The sequence below is a fragment of the Dromiciops gliroides genome, chromosome 2 (genome assembly GCF_019393635.1).
Source record: "Dromiciops gliroides isolate mDroGli1 chromosome 2, mDroGli1.pri, whole genome shotgun sequence".
NCBI classification, from domain to species: Eukaryota; Metazoa; Chordata; class Mammalia; order Microbiotheria; family Microbiotheriidae; genus Dromiciops; species Dromiciops gliroides.
The window spans coordinates 192,810,266-192,829,772 of record NC_057862.1 but is presented as its reverse complement, the minus strand read 5'-3'; the positions used below and the strand labels follow the sequence as shown (position 1 = coordinate 192,829,772).

The window sequence follows — 19,507 nt, the reverse complement described above, 5'->3', positions numbered from 1 at the left end:
TCCTTTGGAGCCATGGTTGACCATTGAATTCATCAGAATTCTTAGGCCTTTAAAGTTTTGTTTCTTCCTTTGCATTACTGCTGCCTTTATAGAAGTTGTTTTCCTGGTTCTGCTCATTTCACTCTGAATCTGTTCATACTTCCCAAAGTTCTTTGAAGTCATCTCTCATACACAATACTATTCCATTACATTCATATAATACAAATTGAAGAACAGCGTAAAGGTAAACTGACCAATTAAAAAGTCAGGATTCTAAAAATAGGAAAGTGAACCACAATAGGGAAGGGAGGAGAGGGGATATGGGGTGGTGAGGATGACCTGGCAAAACAGGATGACATGGAGGTTCCAGTGAGGACAAAGTAAGTTTAGGAAGGGTGAGACACAGGGAGAGGAGGAAGGGTTTGGAGGGTATGGCCCAATAGAAGAATTTCAGAGTTATGGAATATGGGTGGGAAGCACATGTGCATGATGATGAGATCCAGGGTATGATCCATCCCTGTGTATGGCCAAGGGAGAGTAATGTGTAGCTCAGGAGGAAAGAGAAAGTTGATGAGTTGGGAAGCCCCAGTATGAGGGGACATCAGCAAAGGATGAGATGTGTCTCTATTTCTCATGGCACCACATTCTGCCTTGCATCATTTGTAACACAATTAATGGTACATGTGTCATCCCAACAAGATTCTAAATCTGTTAAGGTCAAGTATTGGGATTATTTGTCCTTGCAACCACCACCGACTGCACATAGTAGATATTCAAGAGATCGTTATCAAATGTTTGAATAAATCTAAAACAAAATTCTCTTTCAGTTACTGTGGCACTAGCCAAATCAGTGTCACACTTGAAACCACATGTTGGTAAATTGACAGGTTGGAAAGGGGAGCAGGGTAGGGAACAAACATTTATTAACCACCTATTATGTTCCTTCCAGGCACTGTGCTAAGGGCTTTAAAAATAGTGTCTCATTTGACAAATAACTACATTAACCACAAATGGATACACCTCCCAATAATAGCTTACCAAACAGTAGAATATCCTGGAGCCACACTTTAATAATAACCTTGGGGGTGATGGTTACTTGACAAAGTGGTGTTCTGCTAAAGCTTGCAGAGTCTCAGAACTTGCTGGATTATCAAATCCAGCTTTTTCCTAATAAAGGAACTTCCCCTCTGTAGCACCCTGAATAAATAGTCATCCATTTGTCTGCCTGAAACTTGGCTGAAAACATCCAACAACAGGGAGTTTCTCTACTTTGCAATATAGGTTTTTCTTCTGGTATTTCAAAAAGAAACCCCCTCAGACAAGTTTGGGGGTGGCCTGCCTTGGGCCAAACTTTACCCTCTAGGTTAATAATATGGTATACTGGGGCCAACTAGGTGGCGCAGTAGATAAAGCATCGGCCCTGGATTCAGGAGGACCTGAGTTCAAATCCGGCCTCAGACACTTGACACTTACTGGCAGTGTGACCCTGGGCAAGTCACTTAACCCCCCATAGCCCCACAAAAAAAAATTTGATAATAATATGATATACTTCCTAAAGTCTTTGCTACCAAGAGAGAACAGGAAAGGGCCAGGTCCTATGGGGCTTCTTCCCCAGCCCAGTTCCTCAGCCTGAGCTTTTGTTTCTGCCTGGACAAGACTGAAAGGTAAAGGAGAGCTGAAAAGAAGATGGGGGCATCCCTAGAGCAGAAAGGGGGTCTGTGGGACCTCAGTGGGAGACTGACTGTCTCCTCCTTGGCAGTCATGTATAATTTGATCAGCTACAGCGATGTCATTTAAAGTCTTTGGTCCTGGCTGTGTGACCCTGGGCAAGTCACTTAACCCTCATGCCCCCCCCCAAAAAAAAACCACAAAGGAAGTCTATGGTCTGTTGTCTTCCCCATGAGATTGTGAGCTCTTTGAAGGCAGGGGCTATCTTTTTCCTCTTTCTGTATCCCAAGCACTTACCACAGTGCTTGGCACATATAGCAGGAGCTTAATAAATGTTTACTGAATAATGGGTTGACTGGAGTCTTTCAGTGAAGAGACAAGGCTGGGGAATAGAGAGATGTCTGCCCTTACTCTCTTCCCATCCTCTCATCCAAGATCTTCAGAACCTCCTTCCAAGTTGCCTCACTCTTGGCCCCTTGGAATTCTTTTTTTTTTTTTTGCAACAAACATTTATTTTATTTTTTCCAGTTACATGTAAGGATAGTTTTCCTTTTTCTTTTTTTTTTTGGGGGGGGGGTGAGGCAATTGGGGTTAAGTGACTTGCCCAGGATCACACAGCTAGTAAGTGTCAAGTGTCTGAGGCTGGATTTGAACTCAGGTCCTCCTGACTCCAGGGCCGGTTCTCTATCCACTGTGCCACACAGCTGCCCCAAGAGTAGTTTTCAACATTCATTTTCTTTTTTTTCTTTTTGGTGAGACAATTGGGGTCAAGTGACTTGCCCAGGGTCACACAGCTAGTAAGTGTCAAGTGTCTGAGGCTGGATTTGAACTCAGGTCCTCCTGAATCCAGGGCCAGTGCTCTATCCACTGCGCCACCTAGCTGCCCCCAACATTCATTTTCATAAGATTTAGAGTTCCAAATTTTTCTCCCTCCCTCCCTTTCCTCCCCCCTCCAGAAGACAGAAACCAATCTGGTATAGGCTATATATGTTCAATCCACAAGTGCTCTTTTTATCAGCTCTTTCTATGGAAGTAGATAGTATGCTTCATCATTAGTCCCTTGGGATTGTCTTGGATCATTCTATTACTGAGAGTAGTTAAGTCATTCACAATTGCTCATCGAACAATATTGCTGTCACTATACACAATGACCTCCCAGTTCTGCTCATTTCACTATACATCAGTTCATATAAGTCTTTCCAGGTTTTTCTGGGATCATCCTGTTTGTTATTTCCTATAGCACAATACCATTCCACTACAATCAGCCCCTTGGAATTCTAATGAAGTTCTCAGCAGCTGTCATTTCAAATCAAAAACTAGACCCTCTCCTTTAAGAAAGTGAATCATTATATTTCAGCAGGACTAACTTGCTAATAAATAATTAAGTTTTGTAATCTTAAGGTCAATCTTAAATGAGGGGTAGGCTAGAAGAAAGGCCAGAGAATTGTCATTGAAAAACAGTTTTTGAGCAGACCTGGTGTAAGGCACAGTTCCGAGATAAGTAGAACTGGTTATCTTAGTTTGTGATGATTTATAGAAAGCAGAGAAGGTACAAAAGAGAGAGTGTTGACCTTGGGGTCAAGGCCTAGGCTTAAGTCCTGTTTCTGACACCTCCTGGGTGTTCGACCATGGGCAAATCACTTAACCTTTCATGGTGCCCCAAGTAATTGTCTCAGCGTCTCTCTAGGACTAAAAGCTACAGGTGAATGTATAGAGATATATAGACATAACCTATATCAGATTACCTGCTGTCTAGGGGAGGGGGGAGGGAGGGGAGGGAAGGAGAAAAATCTGAAATTGTAAAGCTTGTATAAACAAAAGTTGAGAACTATCTTTACATGTAACGGAAAAAATAAAATACCTTATACATTAAAAGCTACAGGTGAGTTGCCAGTCTGTTTTGATGGTGGGAGTCCCTTACATCAATAAAATCACAGTTCTGTTCTTCCCTTTCCCCCTCTCCCCACAAAGAATCATTTTTTAAAAATTATAAGCTCAGTACAACTCAGTTTCCATCTTTTCATCTCAGGTACATGCTTACATCATCAGCCACCTGAAGAAGGAGATGCCGGCAGTATTCGGGAAGGAGAATAAGAAGAGAGAGCTTATCAATAGGTTACCAGAAATCTATCTCCAACTACAGCGAGAATACCAGATTTCAGCAGGCGATTTCCCTGACGTCAAATTGATGCAGGTATAGTAGAAGCAAAGTGGCTAATTCCATGGAAATAAGGTAGACTGTGTCTGGTGGCTCTCTGTTTGCTGTGCATGAGATTCATATGGCTTAGGGCCAAGGAAAGTGTGATAAATGAAGCACCCTGTGAGTCCTTGCAAATAAGGTAAAAACTCACCAAGTCTTTCTTTAAACCATCCTTCCCTCCCTTTAGGCATTGCAGAAGCAGCAAGAATAAATTAGCTTTCTGAAGTGTCCACACTGTGACTGTGTGCCAAGTTATGAGAGAAGGCAGGCGGGCAGCCCTCTCGGGCTCTGCCAGAGCACTTTGTCTTGACTTGGAACTGGTGCCTTGCTGGTCTTTCTTGAGGGGGAAGAAGGAGGAGGTGTATTTCTCCAGCTGTTGTATGCTCTTACATTCTAGCAATCGGCTTCCAGACCTGCAACTCAGGGACCTTAATCACAGCCTATGGAGCCATGTAGCAAACTGCATGACTCACACCCTGCAGGTGACTTCTTCCTGATTAGATTCTCAGAGGCTGGATGACAAATAGCTCAGCAGGTCGTTCAGCCTGACCCTTCTTCTGCCTGTGTAAGTTGTGCCGCACCAACCTACTGGGATTTGGTATTGCGTCCAAGCTCAGTGCCAAAGCCACAACAAGAGCCTATGTTTATATAACACTTGATTTAGCTTGATTTTTATCATCACCCTGTGAGGTAGATGGAATAAGCAGTGTCATCCCAATTTTCAGGCAAGCAAATTGCTAAACCAGGCATCTAGGTGGTGCTGCTATGGATAGAGCACTAGCTGGAGTCAGGGAGACCTGAGTTCAACTCTCATCTTAAATACTAGTTCTGTGACACTGGGAAAGTCACTTAACTCTGTTTGCCTCAGCTTGTTCATCCATAAAATGAACTGGAGGAGGAAATAGCAAACTACTCCAGTATCTTTGGCAAGAAAACCCCAAATGGGGTCACAAAGAGTTGGACACAACTGAAACAACTGAACAACAACAAACTTGCTAAACCAAGTTCATGGTGGCTGATAAGTGGTAGAGTGAGACTTAGAGCCACATCTTCTGCTAACAAGGCTCTCCCCACTCCATTAGACTGTGTTTCCTTACGTGAGTCAGTTATTCAGTTATTTCATTCAATAATGCACTCCTCCCCCCCACCCTACCTCTTAGTTTTACCTAGCTCCTCTCAAAGCTCGGCTCAGTTCAAGCACCATATGATAATCTCATAAATAATAACAAATTGTTATCTTTGGGCAAGAGTGGCTAATTTGAGGGCCATCTCACAGGATTAGAGCTGAAGGGACCTCCCACATCATCTAGTCCTGCCCATCTGGTTTTGTAGAGGAGTGAGGTCCAGGTAGGAAGTGGTAGGGCTGGGATTCAAACTCGGATACTCTGACTCACTCTTTCTTTTGGTGGCTTAAAGAAATTCTTCCATAATATGAAAAATCCCATCATCTGAATCGTTGCTGACAACTGAACATGACCCCATTTGGGAGTTTCTTGGCAAAAGGATACTAGAGGAGTTTGCCATTTCTCCAGGTCATTAGAAAACTGAAGCAAACAAGGTTAAGTGACTTGCCCAGGATCACATGGCAAGCAAGTGCCTGAGGCCAGATTTGAACTCAGGTCTTTCTGATTCCAGGCCCAACGTTCTATCCACTGTGCCACCTAGCATCTGAATACTTTTGGGGGAGGGGGAGTGAGGCAATTAGGGTTAAGTGACTTGTCCAGAGTCACACAGCTAGTAAGTGTCAAGTATCTGAGGCCAGATTCGAACTCATGTCCTCCTTACTCCAGGGCCAGTGCTCTTATCCGCTGTGCCACCTAGCTGCCCCTCTGAATACTTTTACTTTCTTTGTTTGTTTTGTGGGGTTTTAAAAAATAATTTTAATAGAAGGCATGCCCTCATTCTAATTCACATGTCTTTGGTTATGGCTTATACTTCAATAAACAACAATGCTGTTATTTGGGTGTTTGCATTCTTCAGATACTCATGGAAAGAATTAATTTTCCTACTTAAATTTAAAAAGATATTGTGGAGGAATAATATAACTATGACCACATACACACACAAAGGAGGGTTTTGTGTTTTGTTTTGTTTTGTTTGCTTACTACCACCATCATTTGGCATATTGGATATAGAATGCTGAACTTGGAGTCAGAAAGACTTGAGTTCAAATTCTGACTCAAATATTTACTATCTATTTGACCCTTGGTAAGCTATCTAACTTCTCTGGGTGTCAGCCATACATAGGATTATAAATCCAGAGCCAGGAAGGACTTTAGAGACGATCTAGTCCAGCACCCTCATTTTACAGATGAGGAAAATGAGGCCTCACTTACATATGCACAATCAATCCCTTCCTTGTAACCAAAAAACTCCAAAAAACCAAAAAACAAAACCAGTTAAGTAAAACCAACAAACAAAACAACTATCTCACAATGCATGCAATATTCCATAACCTAGTTACCCACATACACCCCCACCACCTTTTTACCAAGAGGAGTAAAGCCAAGATATGTTGTTGTAGTTAAATCTGACTTTGCATTTTAAGGGTCTTTTGTGGCACAGTGGCTAGAGCACTGGACCTAGAGTCAGGAAATCATGTCTCTTAGTTCAAATCTGGTCTCAGACACTTACTGACTGTGACTCTGGGCAAGTCACTTAACCCTGTTTGCCTCAGTTTCCTCATCTGTAAAATGGGTGGAGAAGGAAATGGCAAACCACTCCAGTGTCTTTGAAAATGACTGAATTGGGGAAGCTAGGTGGCACAGTGGATAGAGCACTGGCCCTGGAGTCAGGAGTACCTGAGTTCAAATCCGGCCTCAAACACTTTACACACTTACTAGCTGTGTGACCCTGGGCAAGTCACTTAACCCCCATTGCCTCACTAAAAAAAAAAAAAAAGAAAGAAAGAAAATGACTGAATATATACATATAACAGTTATCACATATTCTCTTTCCTTCCTTTACTCTGCATCAGTCCATACCGGTGTTCCCAAGTTTCTTGGAATTCTTATATTAAGCATTTCTTACAGCACCATTATATTCATCATATTCACACGCTGCAATTTGTTCAGTCATCCTCCCACTGATGGGCACCTGCTTTGTTTCTAGGGTTGATATTGGGCGGGGGGTGTGACTAGAAAAAGTGTTGCCATGGATTTTTTGTAATATGTGTGTTCTTTGTTTCTTGTCTTTGATGCCCAGCCTGCCATCTTTCTGATATATGTACAGTAGGGGAATACTGGCTCAAAGAATGTGAAAGCTTGTTGTTTGGTGACTTTCCACAGTCCCTGCAAGCCTGGCTTTGTTGTTGTTCAATCACATCAAACTCTTCATGACCCCATTTGAGGTTTTCTAGGCAAAAATACTGAGGTGGTCTGCCATTTCCTTCTCCAGCTCATCTTACTTATGAGGAAACTGAGGTAAACAGGGATAAGTGACTTGCTCAAGGTCACACAGCTAGCAAGTGTGTGAGGCCAGTTTTGAATTCAGAAGATGAGAGCCAGGTACTTACTCTGTGCACTATGGTGCCACCTAGCTGCCCAAAACTCTGGCTACTTCCACCTTTTATCATCTGCCAGTTTGATGAGTTTGATAAAACCTCTGAATTGTTTTGATTTGCATTTCTCCCCTTAGTGATTTGCAACATTTTCATATGGCTGTTGCTAGCTTAACATTTTTTCTTAGTAGAGCTGTTTGGAACAAAGTTCTCCTTACTAGACTTGGAGTGGACATGGGGAACCTTGGGACATTCTGGTGCTTTCCAGTGCTGTCAGGGGCAGGAGCCACTGATGAAGAGAAGGCTGACATCTCCTAGAAGAGAGGGAGGGAGGAGAGGAATCCTGACTGGGGAGAGAATCCATGTCCCTATGCTCTCTCTACTAATCGTTGTTTTGTTTTTTTTCACTAATCATTTTCATGAGAATGATGCCTTACATTTGTGTGGGATTTTTACAGTATCAAACATAGGATCCTCAATTTAAAGTTAAAAAGAAACTTAGAGGTCCTTGAGTCCAACCCCTTCATTTTACATATGAAACAACTGAGTCACGTAAAAAGTTAAGTGGTTTGCCCAGGATTACACAGCCAGTAAGTGTCCAAGGCTATAGATTCTTTATTTTGTTTTTAGCGTTTTGGAGTCTATCCTTTTATTATTGTTTTCCTATCCTTTTAATTTTAATGAGGTTCACACTGACCAACATCAGCTGGTCAGCAACAGTTTTCAGACAAGCTTAGGAGAGAGAAATTATATCTAAGAGCTGACATTTGTTGTTTTTTTCCTCACATTTTTATTGATATCTTTTGTTTTTTACATCATCTTTATTTCCAAACATATTACTTTCCTCCTCCTCCTCTACCCAGGAAACCATCCCTTATTTAAAAAAAAAAAAAAAAGCAGTTCAGTACCACACCCACAGATCCCACTTCTGAAAGAAGGAACGGAGCTGCATTTTCTCTGAGCCTGAGCTTGATCATTATAGTTCTACAGAGTTGAACATTCTTTTTCTATTTTTTTTTACATATAAGGTATTTTATTTTTTCCATTACGTGTAAAGATAGTTCTCAACTTTTGTTTATACAAGCTTTACAATTTCAGATTTTTCTCCCTCCCTCCCCTCCCTCCCCCCTCCCCTAGACAGCAGGTAATCTGATATAGGTTATATCTATATATCTATATATCATATCCATATACATATAGATAGATATATATACACACACATATATATATACACATAATAACATTAATCCTATTTCTGCATTAATCCTGTTACAAGAAAAAAAATCAGAGCAGTGATGCAAAACCTCAAAATAGAAAAAAAAAAAACAACAGCACCCAAAACAAAAGAAATAGTATGGTTCAATCAGCATCTATACTCCACAGTTCTTTTTTTTTTTTCTTGGATTTGGAGATCCTCTTCTATCATGAGTTCCCTGGAACTCTTCTGTACCATTTCACTGGTGAGAAGAATATAGTCCATCACAGTAGGTCAACACTCAATGTTGATGATACTGTGTACAATGTTCTTCTGGTTCTGCTCATCTCACTCATCATCAGCTCACGTAAGACCCTCCAGGTTTCTCTGAACTCCTCCTGCTCATCATTTCTTACAGCACAATAGTATTCCATTGTATTCATATACCACAACTTGTCCAGCCATTCCCCAATTGATGGGCACCCCCTCAACTTCCAATTCCTTGCTACCACGTAAAGAGCAGCTATAAATATTTTTGTACATGTGGGTCCCTTTCCCCCTTCCATGATTTCTTTGGGAAAAAGACCTAAAAGTGGAATTGCTGGGTCAAAGGGTATGCACAGCTTTATCGCCCTTTGGGCACAATTCCAAATTGCTCTCCAGAATGGTTGGATCAGTTCACAGCTCCACCAACAATGCATTAGTGTTCCAATTTTCCCACAGCTTCTCCAACATTTATTATCTTCCTTTTTTGTCATTTTAGCCAATCTGATAGGTGTCAGGTGGTACCTCAGAGTTGTTTTAATTTGCATCTCTCTAATCATTAGAGATTTAGAGCATTTTTTCATATGGGAATAGATAGCTTTGGTTTCTTCATCAGAAAACTGCCTGTTCATATCCTTTGACCATTTCTCAATTGGGGAATGACTTGGATTCTTATAAATTTGATTTAATTCCCTATATATTTTAGAGATGAGGCCTTTATCAGAAGTACTGGCCTCAAAAATTGTTTCCCAGATTTCTGCCTCCCTTCTAATTTTGGATGCATTGCTTCTGTTTGTACAAAAATTTTTTAATTTAATATAATCAAAATCATCCATTTTGCATTTTATAATATACTCTATCTCTTGTTTGGTCAAAAACTGTTTTCCTTTCCAAAGATCTGATAGGTACACTATTCCTTTCTCTCCTAATTTACCTATGGTATCACCTCTTATGTCTAAATCATGTATCCATTTTGACCTTATTTTAGTATAAGGTGTAAGATGTTGGTCTATGCCTAATTTCTGCCATACTATCTTCCAGTTTTCCCAGCAGTTTTTGTCAAATACTGAGTTCCTATCCCAGAAGCTGGAGTCTTTGGGTTTATCAAACACCACATTACTAGTGTCATTTACTACTGCATTTCCTGAGCCTAGCCTATTCCATTGATCTACCACTCTATTTTTTAGCCAGTACCAGATAGTTTTGATGACTGCCGCTTTATAGTAAAGCTCCAGGTTTGGTACCGCTAACCCACCCTCCTGTGAGTTTTTTTTCATTATTTTCCTGGATATTCTTGATTTTTTGTTTTTCCAGATGAATTTTGTTATTATTTTTTCTAACTGTATAAAATAATTTTTAGGTAGTCTGATTGGTATGGCACTGAATAAGTAAATTAATTTAGGCAGTATTGTCATTTTTACTATATTAGCTCTGCCTATCCATGAGCAATTGATATCTTTCCAATTATTTAGATCTGATTTGATTTGCGTGAAGAGTGTTTGGTAGTTGTGTTCATAGAGTTCCTGGGTTTATCTTGGCAAGTAGACTCCCAAGTATTTTATATTATCTACCATTACTTTAAATGGAGTTTCTCTTTCTATTTCTTGCTGCTGGACTTTGTTGGTCATGTATAGAAATGCTGATGATTTATGTGGATTTATTTTATATCCTGCTACTTTGCTAAAGTTGTTTATTTTTTTAAAAGATAGTATTTTTTTTCATTTTTCCAATTACATGTAAAGATAGTTTTCAGCATTCATTTTAAGATTTTGAGTTCCAAATTTTTCTCCCTACCTCCCCATTTCTGAAGCCAGCAAGCAATCTGATATAGGTTATACATTACATTCATGTTAAACACATTTCCACATTAGTCATGTTGTAAGAGGAGAATCAGAACAAAAGGGGGAAACCTCAAGAAAGAAGAAACAGGAGGCAGCTAGGTGGCACAGTGGATAAAGCACTGGCCCTGGATTCAGGAGTACGTGAGTTCAAATCCGGCCTCAGACACCTGACACTTACTAGCTGTGTGATCCTGGGCAAGTCACTTAACCCCCATTACCCCACAAAAGAAGAAGAAGAAGAAGAAGAAGAAGAAGAAGAAGAAGAAGAAGAAGAAGAAGAAGAAGAAGAAGAAGAAGAAGAAGAAGAAGAAGAAGAAACAAAAGTGAAAATAATACGAACATTTATTTTAAAGACATTTTGAAAAGCTCAGAGACTCAGTGCTAGAATGGACGTTAGAGGTCACCTAGACAAATCCCTTTCATTTTGTAGATGAGGAAAGTGAGGAAGAGAAAGATCGAATGACTTGTCCAGAGTCCTGAATGTCAAAGCACAAATGTGACTCTAGGCTCTTGATCCTCCTCCAGCTGTCCAAGGCTAGCAAGTGCTTAATCTGTGGCCTTATTAGCAAGGTGCAAATAGGACTCTGTTTTTCAAACCTAGGCTAATTTTACTGCATGGATGTGTCAGTCCTGCAGAATGCAGGAAAATATATGACTAATCCACTGTACTGATGACTGGAAACAACCTTGAATTACTTAGGAGAGCTTTGAAAAGCAAGCTGATGTATGCATTACAACAGCAGAGGGCAGCAGAACTTTATCTTTGCATCTAGATGTTAAGGACCTCAGGTTTGAAAGGCTCTGCTTTCCACCCACCCCTCCACCTTCGTTCAACCCACCCCCACACTCCCCCAAAGAGTTGAAAATACACCTTCCTTCATTTCTTTGCAGAAGTACATTTCTGGGAGACTATGGGTGTGGAAAATTGCATATATTGTCAGACCTCATGATGTGTGGTTGGTTTTGCTCAAATGCCCCCCCATATTCTTTTTTAGTCTTTGTTACAAGGGGTGGATGATTGGAGGGGCAAGGATATATTTAGAAATGAAAGGGATTTTTAAAAGAATAATTTTTTAAAAAGAAATGCTGTTCTATTATGTAGGATTTAAGATTTCAGAACTGAAAAGAACTTTGGAGAGTCTGGTACAGCGTTCTCATTTTATAGATGGGGAAACTGAGGTTCAAAGAGCCCTGTGAACATTGATAGTTCACAAACATGGGTCCCTGTCTTCTTAACTTAAGGTTGTGGTGAAACATGTAGGCCCATCTCACCCAGAGAGTACAAAGGAACATGATTAAGGGAGCCTTATCTTTTCTCTAAATTAGGAAATGATGAATAACAAAGCTTAAATTGAGAAAAAAAAGTTGACTTTTGCTTCCTGGAAAGATTATTTTCCTAAAGCATAGATAAGGCCCTACCATATCAGTCTACCACTCAGTAAATTCCATTGGCTCCCTATTACCTCAAGAATCAATGATGAGGGCAGCAAGGTGGCACAGTGGATAAAGCACAGGCCCTGGATTCAGGAGGACCTGAGTTCAAATCTGGCCTCAGATACTTGACACTTACTAGCTGTGTAACCCTGGGCAAGTCACTTAACCCCCATTGCCTCACCAAAAAAAAAAAAAAAAAAAAAAAAGGCAATGGAATTGATCCAGGTCCTCCTGGATGCAGGGCTGGTGTTCCATGCACTTTGCCACTAGCTGCCCCTCTTCCATTGCCATTTAAAGCCCTTCACAACCTGGTTCCAGCTTGCTTCTTTAGCTTATCAGTCATCAATCTCCTTTGTGTGTCCTACAGTCTGGTAAAAATGGCCTCATCACTGCTCCTCATATATGACACCACATCTCTTGACTCCATGTCTTTGTGTAGCCCCAACTGTTATGTACTCCTTTGTCACCTAATCACTATTCTCTTCAAAGCTTAATTCAGGCATCATTTTCCTTGCAGCTAGTAATGCCTCCGCCTACAAATGACTTCCTCTGTGTGTGTGTGTGTGTGTGTGTGTGTGTGTGTGTGTGTGTGTGTGTGTGTTGTTTTCCCACAATAGACTGTAAGCTACTTGAGGGCAGGGACTATTTCATTTTTGTCCTTGTATTGCCACTACCTGGTTCGGTGCCTTGAATTTAGCAGGTGCTTAATCTACTTGCTTGATTGATGGATGGGCCATAGGATTATAGATGTGGATATATCCTACCCAACCCCCTCATTTTATGGATGAGGAAAGTGAAGCCCAAGGAAGTTAAGTAACTTGCCCAAGGTCACACACAAACACAGGAGACCCAAGTCTTCTGTTTCCAAGAACTCTTCCCGGTGTACAAGTCTATTCTCTACACTGAGCCTCACAGCATCGAATAGAACAAGATAGCAGATAAGTCTAACAAACTCTGTAGTGTGCACTCAGTCACTTCAGTGCTCAGCAAGTATTTATTAAGCACCTATTATATGCTAGGCACTATACTGGGTGCTGGGGTACAAGTACAAAGAATGAAACACACCCTACTTGCTGAGGAGTTTACCTCCTAATGGTGGAGACAAGTACATATATGGAATAAAAATAAAGAAAATAAATACAAAATAGTTAAATACAAGGTAATTTGGGAGGGAGGGAACTATCAGAATCAGGAAAGGCATATTGTCAATGGTGTTCTTTGAGGTACATATTGAAGGAGGAGAGAGATTTTGTGAGGTAGAGCTGAGGAAGGATGGAATTCTAGACATGAGGCTCAGGCTGTGCACAGGTATAGAGATGGGAGATGGAACATTGAGAATGTGAATATTGAGTATGTGAGAAACAGCGATGACTAGTTCAACTGTATCAGAGTTCTGGAGGATCTGTAGTGACCAAGGAACCTAAAACAATAGATTTATGAAGGGCTTTAAAAGCTAAACAGAAAAGTTTGGATTGTATTCTAGAGGCAACAGGGAGCCCCTGGACTTGTTTGAGAAGGGAAATGACATGGTTAGATTTGCACTGAAGGAAAATCACTTTGGCCGCAGTGTAGGGGTTGGACCAGAGTGGGGAGAGACTTGAAGCAGAGAAACCCATTAGGAGGCAGGTAAGTGGTGTCGAGGGCCTGAGCTAAGGGGCTAGCTCTATGAGCAGAGATGAGGGCTCAGATTTAGAAGGTGTTTTATGGAGATTGAGAGATTCGCAGGTTGTTTGCCTGTGTTGTCGGGGAGAGAGCCACAGTCCAGAATGACTCAGGTTCCAGACCCAAGAGACTTGGAGAACCATACTGGGCCATAGTTTGAAAGAGAGTGGAGGGGCAGCTAGGTGGCATGGTGGATAGAGCACCAGGCCTGGAGTCAGGAGAACCTGAGTTCAAATCCAGCCTCAGACACTTAACACTTACTAGCTGCATGACCCTGGGCAAGTCACTTAATCCCAATTGCCTCACCCAAAAAAAAAAAAGAAAAAGAGAGAGAGAGAGAGAGAGAGAGGGAGGGAGGGAAGGAGAGGGAGAGAGGGAGAGAGGGAAGATTTGCGGGGAGGGAAGGATAATGAGTTCTGAATGTTATATTTGAGATGCCTGTGGGATGTTGAGTTTGGAATAGTCAGATGGCAGTTGTGTAAAGAAGGCAGGAATAAAGTTCGGGGGAGACATTGTGGCTGGATGGATAGAACCGGGAAGCCTGTGCATGGAAATGATCCTTCAAAAGGAAGAGTCTCTTTTAGAAGGGGAGCAGCTAGGGGGCAGGGGCTGTGGAAGGCTTGTCTATGAGGACCCGGGCAGTGGAGCAGGCAGTGGAGCAGCGGGGATTCATTTCCTGTCTGCTCCCCAGCATAGACACTGTAGAAACTTCCTGCCTCCTGACTGCAGATCGCTGACATTTCCCCCCACCAGCTGTCCACATATTTGCCCTCACCATATGTGTGCCCCTCAGGCCTGGGTTCCTTCCCTCCCTCCCGCTCCCCCCACCTGTCTGTCTGCTCCCCCCCCACTGCCCCCCCCCCATGAAAGGATTCTTTTGTGCTGTCTTAGCATCCCTGGGAGAAAGGGCTCGAGTGTGGTTTCTAAGGAGATAGGGTAGGTGTGTGTATCCGCCCCAGAGGAATCTTAACTTGTTGATCACCAAAGTCCTGGCATTTTTGTGTAGGCTCTTCTCCTTCTCCTTCTCCTCCTCCTCCTCCTCAGTTTGCTTCTTGGTTAAGGAAATGTCATGGCAAGCTTGTTTGTCTTTTCCAAGTCTGCTTGACTGTCCGGCATCGTTGGCAGAAGAGACATACAGCCTCAGTGATTTTAGAAGTGGGGTACAATAGATATCCTCAGCAAAATGTAAGCCCTTCTATAGGAGTCTTGGAGAGCTTTCAGGGAGGTTTTGTTGTCTGATTTTGGCCAGTGTGGAGAGTTCTAGTCTTTCTCCACAGTGGCCCACTCAAAAGTCTTAGTCCTAGTCCCTCCAATGGGGAGGGGCCCCTCACCAGGAGCCACAAGTAGGTCTTTTGTCTTGACATGCTACTTAAATTGAGAGGCTTTATAAACTCTGATCCAACTTATTTTTTAATTAAATTTTTTCATATAATTCTCTTTTTATTTTCTGCTTTTACTTTGTCTGACTCCCTTGGAACAACAGCTGATTCAATAGATATGACAGCTCAGTGGCCAGAGTATTTTAATAGCCCTGCCTCTGCTATAAATACCTTTTTGATGTAGTATCAAGGCTTCTAACTAGTCCCTTTGTGTAATAGTTAGTTTATAGCCACTTTCAGATCATAAAGCTCAGCCTAACACTAGACCGAGATTGTTAGCTCACCTTGTGAAAGGAAGCATTGATGTCTAATTGTAAAAGTATGCGAGATTTTCCCTCCCCACTCCCCCCACCCACCCAACCCCTTTCACAGTGGTGGAGGACGATGGGTGTTGAAAACTCAGTTAATATAGTACCTAGTTTTGCATAATTGAATTTCCCCCTTCTTGTTTATTCTTTGTTACAAGAGATAACTTGCAAGGGAAGAATGTTTGGAAAGAAGGTGATGGAAAAACAAAATATACAGATAAAAAAAATTAAGCAAGCTAGAAGCCATCTGAAATTGCCTGGTTTGGGTTTTGGGGTTTTGTTTTGTTTTTTAACTAGGAAGAAAAACATCTATGGGACAATTATTTTCTTTTAGAATAATTTTAGCCCAAATAAAGTTGAGTCTCATAACTACAATGACTCTGACTTACAGTATGGTATGGTAGTAAACCTGGACCACAGGTAGAGAAACCTGAATCCTAGTCCTGCTTCAGCCATTAATTTGCTAGGCAACCACTTTAGGACAGTCAACCTCAGACCTTGATTTCCTCATCCGTAAACTGGGGAAAGTAATACTTCCTCTTCCTTCCTCCCAGAATTGTTATGACGTGCAAATGCTTTAAAGACTATATAACAATATTTAAATTTAGGTATTGTTATTATTACTCTAACATGCAGAAGACAATGCCTCTATTAAAAAATTAAGATATGTCTAGAGAAGCTTTAGTTTTGTTTATTAAAAAAATAAATGTGGGGCAGCTAGGTGGCGCAGTGGATAGAGCACCGGCCCTGGAGTCAGGAGTACCTGAGTTCAAATCCGGCCTCAGACACTTAACACTTACTAGCTGTGTGACCCTGGGCAAGTCACTTAACCCCAATTGCCTCACTTAAAAAAAAAAAAGATATTAAAAAAATAAATGTGCTCTGTGTTTGAAAATCATTTGTGTGTGTGGGAAGGGCAGACCTCGGGGTCCCCACCAGGGAGGAGGCTCTAGAAAATAAGTGTACATCCGGGTTTAAATATTTGAAAGTTGCTTTAAAAGAAAAGTCATTTCCCCAGGTCCACTAATGAAAAGAAAAGCAATTATGTTATCCCACCTTGGGAGAATGTCTAAATGTGTCTGCAATTTGTCGTTTGACAGGAGCAGTTGGAAAACTATGACTTCACCAAGTTTCACTCCCTGAAGCCCAAACTGATTGAAGCTGTGGACAACATGCTGACGAACAAGATCTCCTCCTTGATGAACCTCATCAGCCAAGAAGAACTCAACATGCCCACTCAGATGGTGCATGGTGGGGCCTTCGATGGGACCACCGAGGGGCCCTTCAACCAGGGCTATGGAGAAGGGGCCAAGGAAGGAGCCGACGAGGAGGAGTGGGTCGTAGCCAAGGACAAACCAGCCTACGATGAGCTTTTCTATACGCTGTCACCCGTCAATGGCAAGATATCAGGTGTCAATGCCAAGAAGGAAATGGTGACCTCCAAGCTGCCCAACAGCGTCTTGGGCAAGATCTGGAAACTCGCGGACTGCGACAATGATGGCATGTTGGATGAGGAAGAATTTGCATTGGCCAAACATCTCATCAAAATTAAACTAGATGGTTATGAATTGCCCAGCAGCTTGCCCCCTCACCTCATACCCCCATCCCACCGGAAATCTCTGTCTAATATAGATTAAGAGACAAGAAGCAAAATGAGGCCATGGGATATGGTAGAAAGATCTCTGGACTGGGAATCTAGAGATCTGGGATCTAGACCTCAATTTGCCATTCTCTCACTGTGTGACTTTGACTTCATTTTTCTGGGTCTCAGTTTCCTCATCTTTAAAATAAGGAGGATGAACTAGATACCTTTTTCAATTTCTTTTCCCATCTCTAGAATTCAACGGTTCTTTTCTAGGTCAGGGGCAGAAAAAAGGGTTATGGGAGAAAGAATGAGAAGAGAGTAAAATTGTCCAATAGGTTATTCAGAATCCTCAAGGAATCATGAAATGAAATTGGGTTTTGTGGTAACTTCAACCATATATCACTTTCTACTTGAACCACCAAAAATACCATCTGCAGCAAGCCTTCTGCACAGGCCCAGGTCTGTTTAGCATCAGTCAACGACTTCTGTAGCTGCTTTTACCTTTCATGGTCATAGGAGGAGAAAGAGGGATGGTCTTATTTATTTGGCTTCTGCCGTCTTTAAAAAGAGAGCAGGGATTGTCTCCACAATTGCCAAACTGCCTACTAACTAGAAGAAAATTACTTCTTGAACCCTCAAAACTTAGATTTGAAAATGAGAAGTTTTCTTCAGTCTATGTATTCACATCCCTGCTCTGGGCCTAAAGGGTTGGAGCATTCACCCTTGCCTAAGTGAATGAAGTCTGAAACGGCAAACCCCAAGGCTGATTGAGACCATTTCTCCCCCTCTACCAAACCTGTATTCATCTAGGAAACTAATGGGAACATTTCTCTAACCATAAGCAAGAATAGTAGCATAGGATGGTAGTCAGCAACTAGTTGGCTACTTCCATATGAAATAGTGTCAGTTTAAAGTGTACCTGCCACCATTTTGTGACACCCTCCAGGTCTCATGATTACCGTTTCCTTGTTTGTGTGTCCAGTCATATGTAGCAGATTCTGTCTTCCTTAGATGACCCTCAGTGGAAGAGGTTTTTCTCTGAAATGTCGTAATGACATTATATAGTGTTATAATGACTTAGAAGACCGAAGTTCCCACATCATCAGCTGGTGTCAAAAGCCAATTACTGTTTTCTAAGTCAGGGGGTTTTATTAATAACAGCAAAAAAAGGGGGTCAGCTGGTGGTGGTGGAATAAAAGCCTTGTTCCAAAGATGGTTCACTAACCACTTTCTTTAAAAATTCAGGCATGATATGTAACAATGCCTTAATTCCGATGGGATTTGCATTTTTATGTTTGCATTTAACCAAAAATTGACTATATTCCCCCCTCTAATGTTCCTTGTAGCCCTGTTTTCTCTGGACCTTTTGTTCACTCTTGTGTCTGGAGGAGGGTAGTAGTTAGATCTCTGCCTAGGCACCAGCATGGGGAAATCACCAGTGTGATCTTTTTAAAATTAGATGAAAACAGCAAAGACTTCAGTCTATTTAGCCGAAGCCCCAACAGTCATAGGAAGTAAATGAATGAAATCCTAACAGTCCCCCACGGCTTTTCCAGAAAAAAACCAACTGGTCGCCTGTTTGTCCCTTTCTCTGTCTTCTGAAGTACCAAAGCAAGAAATATTAAATTCAGAGGAATCACTATTTGTTTGGAAAAGTTTCTGGTTTGGATTTTTTTTATCTCAATCTCCATACTCCCTAGCTTAACTTTCTAAATTATGTTTATATTAAATGAAATTAAATGTCTAACAATGCAAATTGTTTCCACTAATGAACTTCTTTTTTTAACTAATTAACTTCTAAAACATAATTTAGGGCAGCATTTATAAGCCCAGTACTAAAACCAAAGCAAATTTTCCCCCCATTTCTGAGTGAGCGTTGGCTCAGTTCTTGGACCACAATAGTGTTGTACTTAAGAACAAAATGAGGCTGGGTGGGAGGGGCATTAAATTGATCAAAAGCTTACTCTGAAGTTTGCTGGATTCTCTATTTAGATTTATTTTTATTCTCTTAACTATTCAACTGATTGTCATATATATAAAAAACGGTGTTTTTTCATATATTCATGAACATATGTAGACATACATATATAAACTTTATACACAGAGATTGTGTGTGTGTATATGTATGTGTGTAAAAACAGCATAGTAAAGCGAATTTCACACTGGATTTGGGATCAGAGGAAATAAGGTTTGAATCCTAGAACTTCTGAAAAGACCCTTATAACTTTTGACGTTGGACACATCATTTCTTGTTTCTTCACCTGTAAAATGCAGAAGTTGAACTAAATGATTTCCAAGGCCTTTTCCAAAAGACTCAACTTTTTTGTATTTTGTACAAAAAGAATCATTAAGTTTTCTGGACCGTTGATAGTTGAGTGATAGCCCAGTGTGAGATATAAGTGAATGAAAAGCATTTATTAGGCACTTACAAGGGCAGCTAGGTGGCACAGTGGATAGAGTGCCAGGCCTGGAGTCAGGAAGACTCATCTTCTT

General features: G+C 41.2%; 1 protein-coding gene across 1 annotated transcript in view; it reads left to right on the top strand.

The window, feature by feature from the left end:
• The window catches only part of EHD4 (EH domain containing 4), a 110,161-nt gene extending 90,654 nt beyond the window's left edge, over positions 1–19,507 (top strand). The window contains exons 5-6 of the mRNA XM_043988956.1: positions 3,677–3,841; positions 16,530–19,507. Of these exons, the coding sequence (XP_043844891.1) occupies positions 3,677–3,841; positions 16,530–17,066 (702 nt within the window). The 3' untranslated portion in view covers positions 17,067–19,507. The remainder of the gene's footprint in view (positions 1–3,676; positions 3,842–16,529) is intronic.